Genomic DNA, 13353 nt, shown 5'->3' on the forward strand with positions numbered 1-13353 from the left:
GGTTTTCTTTTGCTTTAGCCACTAAGGCACCATTAGAAAAAGCCACAGTCCAGAGAGCCCAATTTTGATACATATAAGGATGAAAATCTCTGTACTTTGAGTTCTGCCTGGCTCCCCCCTCAACATGCTGATGTGTGACTCCAGCCCTTTTTAGGGCTATGCTGACTCATAACTAACTTAAAAAGCCACTTGTGCTAGAAAAGCTCCCGGCAGGACCAGGACCCGTGGAACAGTTGTGCAGGGCTCGTGCTGTGTCACGGCTGTGGTCTGTTCCCTCCCCTTACTACTTGCCACCAGTCCTGAGGAAACAGCTTGAAGCCATCATCAGTTTGACCCACTTAAGCAAACCCATCCTAGTCCCATGAACCCCTCTGATAATGGAACAGGGAAGGACTCAGAATCCTGACAGAAGCATCATAATGAGTCTTCTCAAGCTCTGCAAGGCTGCAGTCAGTGCAGCTCGTCACGCCGGTTTCCTTTGGGGTGTAGTCAGATCCTCCTTCCCAACGTTTAGCTGATGCTGCCTCGTTCTAACCTGCTGTATACTCTGCTTATGAATGAATATCCAGGACTACATTAGTATGCACTGGGGATGAGAATTTATACATGACCCCATGGTGCTGCAAGAAATGTTGCCATAGTTTGAGCTCTCTGCTTGTTGCTGTTTCCTAGCTAGCTTTATCTTGGAAATGTGGAAAATGTTCCAGCACCCAGATACAGAATATCAGTCTTCCTGTAAATTGCCCCTTTTAGGAGAAGCACAGTCATGGCAACCCAGGATCACCTGGTGTCCTATAGTTGGCAAAAGCAAAGCCCATTCTCAGCAGGCTCTGTGAGGTAAGAAGCAAGAATCCACTTTAGTGAGGATCCTAAGGCTTTGAGGGGTGAAATGATTTGCCCAAAATCACCTCGCTGGGAAATAGCAGTATCAGGACTAGACTCCTGGCCCGTCTCTAAACCACAGGCTGTAAAGGGCTAGACTAATGGTAGTTGTTAAAACAGTAAAAAATTTTATTAAAGACATGCTAATACCGTAGCCGGAATCATTTTGTTTCCTTGTTGTCCTCTTGCTGGAGTTAGGTTTGTCATCTTGCTGTGTTTGCCATCTCCCGCAAGTGAAAGGAACATTTTTCTTTTCAAAAACCCATCAGTCTGAGTATTCAGGCCCAGGGGTGGCTCTCTTGCCTTCTCGTTCAGTAGTCCCGCACAGGAATGGTGAGCTTCTGGATGAACTCGTCATACTTCACTTTGCCATTCGGTTCAATACCTGCTTCCCTGAAGAGATCCTCCACTGCAATAAATCACAGTAGTTTTTCAGTTTGGCTTCAGTGTCATATGATAAGGCGCCCAGTTGGGGGTTGAGCCTCCCCAGAGGTCTTCCCTGAACCTCCAGCTGACTGCTTCCGTAGGTGAGGAAGTAACCCAGTGAACAGAAAAGGACAACCCACTCCCTCCCCCTGGGAGACCATGGAGTCAGTTCTGAATTCATCAGGCTTTCTGCAGGGGCCGGGACAGGGGGTGTACTGGTAAGGATTCAGTCAATGGAACCACCTTGTACCTTTTTTTTCCTTCAGAAAATATCTGGCTCCTGTGCCATTACTTCCAGAAAGCGTTGGCATGGATTTTACCTTCTACCACCCACCCTCTGAGACACCCTCCATAACAGACACCCCTGCAGCTCCATCCTGGGCCCCCTAGGCCAGTCTATGGCCTGCCTTCCAAAATGACATCCCCCCACCCCAAGAGGGGGCTTGGTGACAAATGGTATCTGCCATATCACCTCTTTCTGAAAGTGTTTTGGAGGTGGGATAGTACAAGAGAAAATAAATTCAACTGTGTCTAAGCTCAAAGCCTACAAAAACTGCCATTGTTCTCTAATGGTGCTCAGAAAAAGAAAGAAACATACATTTACTGGTTCTGGATTCCTGGGATAAAATACAAGCTTGTCCCAGGAGTTGACAAGAAGAGCCAGTTCAGTTGACACTTTTCAATAGTGGCTTCTCAGGGCCCTCCTCATTCTCTTACAAAACTCTCTCACTGCTCTGTGTCAACTTTGCCAGCTGCAGGCAGCCCCCACATGACTCTGGACAGTGAAAAAGTATCCTGCGACTTCCTGCTTAAGCATCCTCCTCAAAATTGTAATTTCTATACGCTGTGTTTGAGCTGATAATACTTCTGAGTACTTTTAGAACATTGAGACTGTAATTTATCTTATTTCATGGAGAAGCTTCTACCCATCAACCACTTGGTTAAAACTGTCCCAATGGACAAGTCCAGTATCAGTCTGCAGCCTCCAGCTGTCCAGAAGAGGGGCAGCTGGAATCTGATGGTGCCTTCTGGTTAGAATAGCACTTCCCTGAAAACCCACAGAGAACCAGTTCGCAAAGGAGGCCGCCCTCACAGCCGTCCCAGCTGCTCCAAGGATGCTTCTGCAGTAAACCAACTTTTCTTTCTGTCACTGAAGGTAAAGGAGTCTTCCTCCCAGTATCGCCTTTCCTGTCACCCAGAGCCAGAGGAAAAGGACATCAGTCTCTGGCAGACACTGCCAGTTTCTTTGAAATGTTTCTTTACTGGTTAAACAAATGAGAGAGATGTTTAGGTTTGGGGACCATGGTATTGTTTTAGATCATTAACCACAAAAATGAAGGCCCCTGCTGGCCTCTCTGCTAACACTCCACCTGATCCGTAAAAGGCTGAGTAGTGTCCTCGGAGCCCAGGAGGGGAGCGTAGCCTGTGATTCCCTGTTCACGTTAAAACAACCACGGTGAAAGATGGGACCGTGATAGCTGCCAGCCTGGAGGAGCGGGGGAAGCTCCATCTGCCTTCTCTAGTGCTATTTTTACTTCCTTTGCACTGTGCCTTTGTGACTGCAGATAAAATCTTAGCAGACTGCTTTATAGAAGGTTAGCTCTTGCAGGGTCCTAAGGGATTGCCTATCGTAACCTCATTTCCCAACAAGGAAACTGAGGAGGGTGAGAGAGGTTAAGAACTCACCTGAGTTCCCCCAGAACAAGGGGAGCCAGGATTCAAGTCTGTTGTAATTTCACCAAAGGCTAAAGGCCCGTCGTTACCGGGGCCTTTTTCCTTCACCCACTGTGTCCTCCGGCCCCAGTCACAGGTGAGCCCGGCGGCCTACCTAGAAATTGCAGCTTCTGGGGTTGGGGGCTGTGGACTCTGGTGGCAACCTGGCGTGGCTGCTGTGGCTGGACCCAGGGCCTGTCAGGCCGGCTGGGAGGACATCTGCAAAGGGCTCAGCATTGGGGTCACCCTCACCATGAACATCAGCCTTTCCCAGAAGGCCCAAGGCCCTCATCTGGCTCTGAGGCAGGAAGACAGGGAAGGTAGACAGGACATTGCTTCTGGAAGAGCTCAGAGCTGGCTGACTCATGAGAAAAGGGAGCAAAGTAACATCTCAATTTAGAAACTTGGCAGCAGCAGCAACTTCAGAAGACAGCTGTGGTCAGAGGAAAGAGCCTGAGCAAGGTCGGGGGGTGGGGGTCCCAGTGTCTGCTAGCCCTGTGTCTAGCTCCTAGCTCTGCTCGTCACAGGCCACGCACTGCACCTGTTTCTTTAATTGGTATGGGGGGATACTAGTGAGCCTAGAGGTGTCATAGTCACTCAGTGAAGGCCCACAGTGAAAGTCAGGTAACAGTAATGCCCAAGTAGATCCTAACTGGGTCTCCCTCCTGTCCCTTCACCCTGGCTAACTTCTGCCACTCAGTTCTCTAGTCTTCCAGGTTCCAGTCCAGAGTTCACCAAGCTCAGCATCTAGTCCCAACGTCCCAGTGCCATCCAACGCGATGCCTACGTAACCCAGGTGGCATGATTTGGACTTTGGTGTCCCCCCAACTCTTAGTCGCCTCCCACTGTTGGGAAGTAGGGACCCAGGCCACTACCTTCTTTGTGGGTGAGCTTCTCCCCCAGTTGCATGAGTTTTGAGCGCAGTTCAGACGCCATGATGTAGCCTTTCTTCTCCTTGTCCGCCATCAACATGGCCAAAAGAATTTCCTTCTTTGGGTCCTCTTGTTTTATTTGCATATGCATGATGGTCAGGAAAGTAGAGAAATCCAGCTCTCCATTTCTGTCTAGGAAACCCCCAAACAGCAAAGTGAGCAAGGAGGAAAAGGCTTCTCTTGGGATGTCAGCTGGCCTCCTGCCCAAGCCTTCAAGGCCAGCTCAAGAGCCACCCAATTCAGGAAGCACAGTGGTGGTGGCTGTGTTCACGGGGAAGAGGCTGCAGCCTGTCTTGCTGAGTTCCCACCATGGATATGCCTCATTTAATCTTCCCAACAACGCTCAGTGCCTGGATATCTCATTTTGCCCACTAAAGAGACAGAACCTCAGAGCACAGTCAACTCGGAGCAGTGACAAGACCAGAATGAAGCACCGCTTCCTCTACCCCTTCTGGATGCTTCTCTCCTGCTCTGAACTGGAGGAAGTGCACCAACATGTCTATCCATGTCTGTCCTCCCCCTTTGACAGTCACTGCAACACATCTACAAAGACGGATGATGGGGCTTAAGCCTTGCTCACTTGCCCTTCCCTTCACTGCAGCCTCCACCCCAACCCACACCCCTCCTCCAGGCATGCCTAGGGCCCTCAGCCCAGGCTGGGCTCCAACAACAGGAAATCAGAAGCGCCCCTGCCCACGGCTTCCTGTCTGAAGGAGACAGAAACCAAAGGAAACCAGCACACTTTGAAGACGGAAGCAGGGGTTCTCGGTGGCGGAGCCCCCTGTCACCAGGCTTGGGGCCTTCAGAGGCCACCCCCAGCCAGGCCTCAGGACAAGCTCCCAGTGCCGCTGCAGTCGCCCTTTGATGGGGCCTCGGGATAACCCCAGCAGAGGGTGGGAACCCGACTGAGAGATGGGGAAATGGAGGTCCAGTTGTGCTGTTGATCAAGTGTTCCTTGCAGGCCATCCCTTCCTCTTTCCTTCCTGAGTGTCCAGCTACCGATGCAAACAGCCATCCTGGCATGTGACATTCCTCCATCTTTTTTCTTAAAAAAAGTTGCCACCACCAACAAAAAGCAACTTGTTTTTGGTTGTAAAAGTAGTATATGTTTCCTTCATCAAAAACAGAGGAAGCAAGAGGAATGAAAAATCACCCATAATCACATCAGCAGAGAATAACTTGGTAACATTTTGGGTGGGTTTTCCTCTACGTTTTCTTCCCATTTTGAACAATTTTAGGGAGATCAGTCTTAGAAATGAGAATCTGGTTCCAATCTGGTTCCACCATTGGCTTAAGGACTCAGAAGTTCCCAGCTGGGCTCTGAATCTTGATCTGTAAAACTTGGATTAGGATAGTGCCTCCTTCATGGTGTTGCTGAGCTAAGCACACGACACATCTAAGTCAAGGGACACGTCCATCGAAACAACCTTGGGGTCATCTGGACTGCAGATTTGCACCAACTGCGGTGAAATGTCTGGATCCCCTGGTCCTCTGGGATGGGGCATCACCCATTGCTACGAGCACACCTGGCCAGGTGCCTCCACACCCAGCCGGAGAGCTCTGGCTGACACGGACCTCTCAAACCTCTGAGCTGGTCACACCCAGCCGGCCTGCCTGCTGAGTCCCTGGGACAACAGCTATAGGGCTCAGGGCCCACCCACTCACCCAGACTCCTCCTCCGGTGGCAGCCGGCCTAGCTGGGCACACTCACCTATCCTGTGAGTCTGTAGGTGCCGCTGAGCCTCCCCAGGCGTTGGGCTGGCCCCCAGGCACCGCATCACCGTCAGAAGGTCCGTGGCTTTAATCTTCCCCCGCTGCTGCTTGTCGTACAGGGAGAAGCATTCTTTGTACTCTGCCACAGCCCAGAAGGGAGAATCAGGGTCACTCTTTCACCCTCCCCCGACTTTGCAGTCCTCTCCCCCGTTTCTGCCCCTCCCCTTCCTTTTGCCTACTTCCCACTCCTCCTGCCCTCCTAGAGTGGTGAGACCCAGCAAAAAAAAAAAAAAAAAAACAATCCAGGGCTGTCAAGGTAAACTGAGTTTCAGATAAACCTCAGTCCATGAGGTTGCAGAGTCGGACAGGACTTAACAACAACATGCTTACAAAGGTATTTGTTGTTTATCTGAAATGTACGTTTAACTGCATTTCATCTGTCAACCCCATCCCCTTTCCCGCCTGCTTCTGCCTCCTCCCTCCCTCCCTCCCTCCCTCCCTGCTCCTGTCCTTAACTGACTAAAACCACAGTGGTAAGAACCTGCCTGCCAGTGCAGCAGACAGGAGACGTGCATTCGATCCCTGGGTCGGGAGGATCCCCTGGAGAAGGGCATGGCCACCCACTCCAGTATCCTTGCTGGAGAGTCCCATGGACAGAGGAGCCTGGTGGGCCACAGTCCATGGGGTGGCAGAGTTGGATGTGACTGAGGCAGCTTAGCACACACAGGAAAACTTGCTCTCTCTCTCTCTGCAGGGCCAGCCCAGAGAGACCAGGAGCCCAGGGCAGGGCACCAGATTCCCAGGGGATCTCAGCAAATGCCAACTTAGGTGGGAAACAGGATAATAATGCCTTGGGGCTTGCTGGAAGACCAGAAACCCCCTCTGGGAAGGCCTGGCAGAGAGGCCATCATACATGGTGACAGATATCACAACTGGGAGCTTCTGAGTCCGCTGCTGCAGCCGCTGGTCTCCGGGCTGCTGAACTCTCAAGCCATACTCTCACACAGGCCTGGGCCCCACTCAAGACTTCAACAGGCGCTGCCCGGACGTCCTCCCAGCTCTGCGGAGATCATCCTTACTGCTCTCCTCGAACCCTCTCTCCCCTCTGGAGGTGAAGTGGCCTACAGATCCACAGCTCCCCAGCCCAGTGGAACCAGCCCCCACCAGCATCTCCCCTGACCCCCCAGCCCTGGAGGCACAGAGAGGCCAGCCAGGAGCTTGGGAAGATAAGGGGTCCTCACAGAGGCCCTGACCACAGGGTGGGGGTGGAACTGGCCAAAACGCCCCTCATGCAGCCCCCGGGACCTATGGGGTAGAGCTCTAGCTTGAGCCCACTGGGAGCATGCGGGGCCCCACACTGTTCCCTAGCACCCTGCTTTCTCCCACTTCCCACGGCCAGCTGGTTCCTCAGAGGCCTGGACCAGCAGCTTCTGAGCAGATAACAAAAGCAGCCCCCACTATTAGCGCTTTCCCCCAGGCCCTCGTGCCATCCTCACTGTGGCCCTGTCGGGAGGGACCCCAGTTGTTCCCATGGTGCAGACAGAGCGAGGAAGGCTGGAGCAGCCAGGGGCTCCCGGCAGCGGGGGCAGTGGGCAGCCTGCCCTGCCCAGGAGGCCACCCTGGAGCGCCACTTCCAAGCAGAAGCCACCAGAGGGCGGGAGAGGTGGCCGAAGGCCGCCCAGGCCAAGGGCCCCTTCGCGCTGCCGCATTCGGGCCACTCCCAGCAGCCTAGGATTTCAGGGGCGTTGCTAATCAAAGGCAGGCCAGGCGGTGGGGTTTAGAGACAATTATCTGCTTTTATGCCTGTGGAGAGGTTGAAGGGAACCTCCCGCCCTTTCAGAACTTTCCAGAGCCTGGGCTTTGGAGGGGCAGACCACCAATAGGACCTGGTGGCAGGAACCAGAGTGGCCCAGGGAAGCAGGGCTTCACTGGTTCCTGTGAAACCTGATTCCTCTGAGGGCTCAGTGCCAGTGGGAACAGGGACAGAGGGCTGCCCTGCATGCAGGGCTTGAACTCAGCCCCCGCCGTCCCGCTCCAGGGGACCTGTCTTGGCCACCCAAGCTTACCTTCTATCTGAGTTTGCCTCTGCCCAAGGGGTGGGCCCACTACCCTCCTGAGACCCCATCCTGACAGTTGACTACCTTCCAACAGTAGCCGGGTGAGGACACCACACTCTTGGGACCGGGAATGGACCAGACTCCACAGGGGGCAAACTGCCTCCCCCATACTCTGCTCTTGGGGGCCCGTGGCCCCTGGTATCAGCAGGGCTAGAGTCAACTGGGGGCCCATCTCCTCCCCAGTTACCTAAAATGTGTCTGTCTTCCTGCTTTAAAGATCTGGGGGGTCCTCTGGACTTGGAGGCCAGCCCTGAAACAGCCGGGCTCTTCTCTTTCTACTCCTGCCCCGCCTCCATGACCTCTACACCTCCTTGCTCTCCCTGCCAGGCCCTCCTCCTGACAGACCCGCCTGCCATCCAACATCATATTTACTTCACTCCTTTCCTTTGTTGTCCCCACCTCCCCCCAAAGGTAAACCCTGTGAGCACAAGGACTTGGGGCTCCAATGTGCACTGCTGTGTTTTTAATCCCTAGAATGGGGCTGGCACAAAAAAAGGACTCATAATTGTTGAATGAAAGAACAAATTGGGTTAAACAAACTGGATTAAAATCCCCTTTAAGTTTTCCCTTTGAAAATGCAAACGCCCCAAGGCAAGAAAGAATCCTCCCCAGACCCATGATAACACCAGCTGTGCTGGGAATGGAACCGACTCTGATGACATCTGTACATGGTATAGACTTAAGGATGTATAGCATCCAACTTACAAGTAATAAAAATACTTTGATTATAAATCCCATCTAGCCAATTGATTATCACAAGTGAGTTTCTGCCAGCTCTTGTATCCATTGCCAACCTGCAGTTTTGATTTAATCATAAGTGAGGTAAGCTGCAGGCCAATGAAGGCAACTATTTTCCCAATGACTACACTGTCATTACATCTGATGAGTGATCTACTATTAAACTATTCCTCACCTTTGTGCAAATTACATCCATTAAACTGAAGTCTTTCAAATCTTCAGCACTACTAATTGCAACAGAGCTATCTTTTAAAAACTTTTGTATAGACAAAGGGACTGGGACATTCTTCCATCTTCCTTTATTTAATAATGGTTCACAAAGTTCCTAAAAGTGTACCACATAGCTCATGCTAGCAAGAGCAAGCTGGCCCTGGCTTGCATCTGGGTGACATCCAGGCTCAGAGCCAGGTGCGTGACTGCCATCTGCTCTCTCTCTTGCTCACAGCAGCCTGATGAGGCAGTGTCGTCATTCCCACTTCACAGATGAGACCACTGAGGCTCAGAGGTGACTAGAGCCCAGGTCCACTCCCTCCAAGGCCCCTGGTCTTCCCATTCAATCAGTCCTTCTTTCCTGAACATTTGTGGTCCCTTTCTTTGTGTCAGACTTTAGGATACAAAGGGAAACTTACCTTCTTCCTTTCTAGGAGATTCAGAGGCCCCAGAGGAAGGGTCAGTAAGCCCCAGCACCAGGCTTGGTGGGGGGACGCTGACAGCTGGATTCCAGCCCCGAGACTCATCGAGTCTTGTCTTAGGACTGGGTAGGAGAGGCCCCTACCCTGGGCCTTGGGTTTTAAGAGTCCCTGCTCTGGCCCTCCTTGAGGGGTAAGAATATCAAGGGGCCTACGGGGAGGTGCCTGCAACCCACCTACCCTCTCTCCCTTATAGACACTGCTGGTACCTGGGAACTCTGCACGTCCTGCCCAGGTAACCAACCCTCAGTTCATCTCCCTGCTTGAGCTCAGCTGAGCCTCCCCAACCGGGTCTGGCCTCTGGCTTCTGTGTAACCCAACTCCATCGGCTTGGCCTCATGCAAACAGAACCAGGCACTGTGGGAAACGGAAGCTGCCTGGGGCAGCAGGTGGGGGGATTCAGGGAATAAAGTGCTCCAGATGCTAACGCTAGGCTTGCGGTCAGGGCAGAGGGACCTCTGAGGCCACCCCCACTGGCCTTCACCCTTTACAGTTGGGGAGACTGAGGCCCGCAGCCTAAACAAAGCACCCTTTCCAAGAGCACAGCCCTGGGCCCCGCTCTCTCTCAGCCAGTTACAAAGCCCCCTTTTCAGCTGGGGCCCTCGGCCACAACCAGCTGGTGTCTCTCCGACCAGCCCCTCTCCCCCTCTGCCCCCAACTATCAAGTTCTGGAGGAGAACCGAAGTGCTCCCTCTCCTGTCAGGCCCTCTAGCAAATCACACTGACCAGTGTACTATGGACAGTTCTTACCTCCAAGCATTATCCCCCGCCCCTCCACCAGGCCTTTCCTGGTAGCAGTCGGCCCCCGGCTCGTGGGTGGGCCCAGCTCTCCCACCAACAAAACATGACCAGAACAAATTGCCTAATGAGACCCATATTTTGCTGTGAGTTGCTAATGAAAGAACAAACCAAACCTACCATTAATTTGGTCCTGGGAAAGAAACTTGGCCTGCAGCAGAGAGAGGAGAACAGTCAGGAAGGGACTCCATGAAAGCCCCCTGCCTCCCCAGCCCAGGGCAGCCTGGCCAGGCCACACAGATCCTCACTCACCATCGCGGGGCCTCCAGCTGCCACCCGTGGGCTCGCTGCTCCCAGGACTGCCTTCCTGTTCCCCTTCTTCCCGGCTTCAAGTCGAAAGTCCGCCCGGCGGGGTGGAGGCCCCGGTAATAAATCCACGGCTGCCATGGAGACCAGGCCCGCCGCCAGGGGTCAGATTCCAGCTTCCTGTGCTCTGTGGTTGCCTGGCTGTGGGGTGGTGGCAGGCTGGGTTTTGAGAGGTGGGAGCTGCCCGAGGGCTTCCCCGGCACTCAGTCCTGCACCAGGAAGCTGACGTTCTGTAGCCAGAGGACAAAGGCCGCTGTTCCTTCCTGGGAGCCCTCTGTGGACACTAGGAAGGGGTCACCCAGAGAGGGAATCACTGGGTCCCCCCAGGCCTGCCTTCAGGGGTATTTCTCTCTGAGGATTGCAGTAGGGGCTAAATAGAGTTTCCTCCTAGGTGTCGGGCACTTTGCACACCCCCTTTAGGCACATCACACACCACCTCATTAGTTCAGTTCAGTTGCTCAGTCGTGTCCGACTCTTTGCGACCCCATGAATCACAGCACGCCAGCCTCCCTGTCCATCACCAACTCCCAGAGTTCACCCAAACCCATGTCCATTGAGTCAGTGATGCCATCCAACCATCTCATCCTCTGTCATCCCCTTCTCCTCTTGCCCTCAATCTTTCCCAGCATCAGGGTCTTTTCAAATGAGTCGGCTCTTCGCATCAGGTGGCCAAAATATTGGAGCTTCAGCTTCAACATCAATCCTTCCAATGAACACCCAGGACTGATCTCCTTTAGGATGGACTGCTTGGATCTCCTTTCAGTCCAAGGGACTCTCAAGAGTCTTCTCCAACACAGTTCAAAAGCATCAATTCTTTGTTCTTTATAGTCCAACTCTCACATCCATACATGACTACTGGAAAAACCATAGCCTTAACTAGACGGACCTTTGTTGACAAAGTAATGTTTTTTAATATGGGAAGGAAACCCCCACGTGACACCACAGCCCAGTGACAGCCACCTCCTCCACCAGAGCCCTGGATGCCACACACAGGAGAGAAAGGCCCCTCTGAGGAAGACTTTGGTGCCCATTCCTCAGCTCTGTGCCTCAGCATCCTGGCCTTATGTTGAGAGTCAATGGCCAGATGGTCTGTTTTCAGCATGAGTTAGTTCCCTCCCGTCCTTCTGGGGGTGTGGTAGGTGCCTGTGCTGGGGTCTCTGGCCCCACCACAGGCAACTCAGGGGACTCGGAGGGAGACCTCTTAAGTGACTTTCCTGGTCAGGAAGGCTCCCCATTTTCTTCCTTCCCCTCCACTCCCCACTGCAGTTCCCACCCCTTCCAGCAGAAGCTGACTTTCCCCGTTTCTCAGTGGTTTGTCCACAGCCCACCCCTGCCCCCACCCACTGAGGAAGTGAACGGGGATGGAGCTGCAGCACTGGGCACAGCTGGGTTCTCCCCCTCCTTCTCCCAGATCCCTGTTGTATCCCGTGTCCACGGCTGGTGGCTGCCCTGCCTATGGGGCTCCGACTCCAGGGCCCACCCAGTCTGTCAGGACCGGCAGGTACGGCCACACAGGTTGTGCACTGTACCAGGGCTCCTGGTCTGGGGGCCTGGAAAGGGCTGCATGTGTGTAGAGGGACCATTGGTAATTTGCAGAAGTTACATGGATTGGGGGGGGCAGGGGGGGGCTTTCTTTGTCCCCTGACCATTTCCTTGAGAAAGGTTCTCTTTTCCTCGACTTCACACCCATTTCTAGACCCAGAAAGTTTTAGCTGGAGGTTTCTGACTCCTCCCAGTTGGGGCTGAGGAGAGGAAAGGCTGGTGGGAGCAGAAGAGGTGGGGAGCTTCTATGAGCCTTACAGTAAGAAGAGGAGAGGGGACGTCAGGTGGGGCCTTGGCAGGGCCTGAGGCACAGAGCTGACGCTTGAGGCGAAGCCTGAAGAGCCAGGCCTGGGCTCACTTGGAATCACCCTGTGTCTGGAAAGGGGATCCTGGGGGAAACGTGACCGTTGGGCTGTATGCCGAGGTCCTGCGAGCCTCGTAGTAGCCCAGCCTCAAGACCAAAGAGCCCAGAGACAGAGACAACAACTTATCAGATGGGGGAATCTTACATAGCTGAAGCCACATCCTGGAGCAACACCCCACTGTGGACGGCAGACGGCAGGCAGGACATGGCAGCACCGTCTGCTACTCTGGAGGAGGAGGCGGCTACCAGTTATAGAGAGCATTGACTTTAGATGGGCTCATCAGTTACCAGGGAAACCAGCTGGGGGCAGGGGCAGGCATGTGGACAGTCACAGATAAAGGCCTATGATTAACAGGATTGAACAGTCCTGTGTGTGAAGTAGGGACTGGTGGAGCAGGAGATGCACAGACAGCAAGTGAACAGCCATCTTGAGTGGCCTGGCCATACACCCACACATCTTGCATGACTCTTATAATCCTGGCCCTGCCCCTCTTCTGAGATATCCCTGGGGTCAGGTATGCAGAGGTGCATTGCAACCAGATACCACAAATATAACTACAGATTGTTGTTTTTGCTGTTTAGTCTCTAAGTTGTTTTCAATTCTTTTGCAACCCCATGATAACAGTAGCTAGAATACCAAGAATTCCCAGGTGGTGCAGTGGTAAAGAATCAGCCTGCCAACACAGAAGACACAAGAGACACCAGTTCGATCCCTGGGTCAGGAAGATCCCCTGGAGTAGAAGTGGCTACCCACTCCAGTATTCTTGCCTGGGAAATCCCGTGGACAGAGGAGCCTGGCAGGCCACAGTCCAGGGGGTCGCAGAGTCGGACACGACTGAGTGCACACACAATCAAGAGTAAGACACAAAGAATGCTAACGATAGTCATTCCCCAAGAGGTGGGCCAACTTTGGGTGAAGTTTTCATGGAAGTCCAGAGGGAGACCCTGCAGTCAGACTTGCCGATGGTGACGCCAGGACTTCCCTGGTGGCTCAATGGTGGGAAGTCCACCAGCCAATGCAGGGGACACGAGTTTGGTCCCTGGTCTAAGAAGAGCCCACATGTCTTGGAGCAACTAAGCCCTGCACCATAACTACCGAAGCCTGCACATTCCAGAGCCTGAGAGTCACAACT

The 13353-nt window shown here is 53.3% G+C and overlaps 1 protein-coding gene across 1 annotated transcript; it reads right to left on the reverse strand.

Annotated features, from left to right (window-relative positions):
- Positions 1–1152: 1152 nt before the first annotated feature.
- CALML4 (calmodulin like 4) lies at positions 1153–11569 on the reverse strand. The gene is made up of 5 exons (XM_005893298.3): positions 10261–11569; positions 10129–10159; positions 5665–5805; positions 3897–4085; positions 1153–1291 (listed from the first exon to the last, which is right to left on the reverse strand). Exons 1-5 carry the CDS (start codon positions 10393–10395, stop codon positions 1194–1196), a joined length of 594 nt encoding a protein of 197 aa, XP_005893360.1. The 5' UTR covers positions 10396–11569; the 3' UTR covers positions 1153–1193.
- Between the last annotated feature and the right edge of the window lie 1784 nt (positions 11570–13353).

The sequence above is a fragment of the Bos mutus genome, chromosome 10 (assembly GCF_027580195.1).
Source record: "Bos mutus isolate GX-2022 chromosome 10, NWIPB_WYAK_1.1, whole genome shotgun sequence".
Classification (NCBI taxonomy): Eukaryota; Metazoa; Chordata; class Mammalia; order Artiodactyla; family Bovidae; genus Bos; species Bos mutus.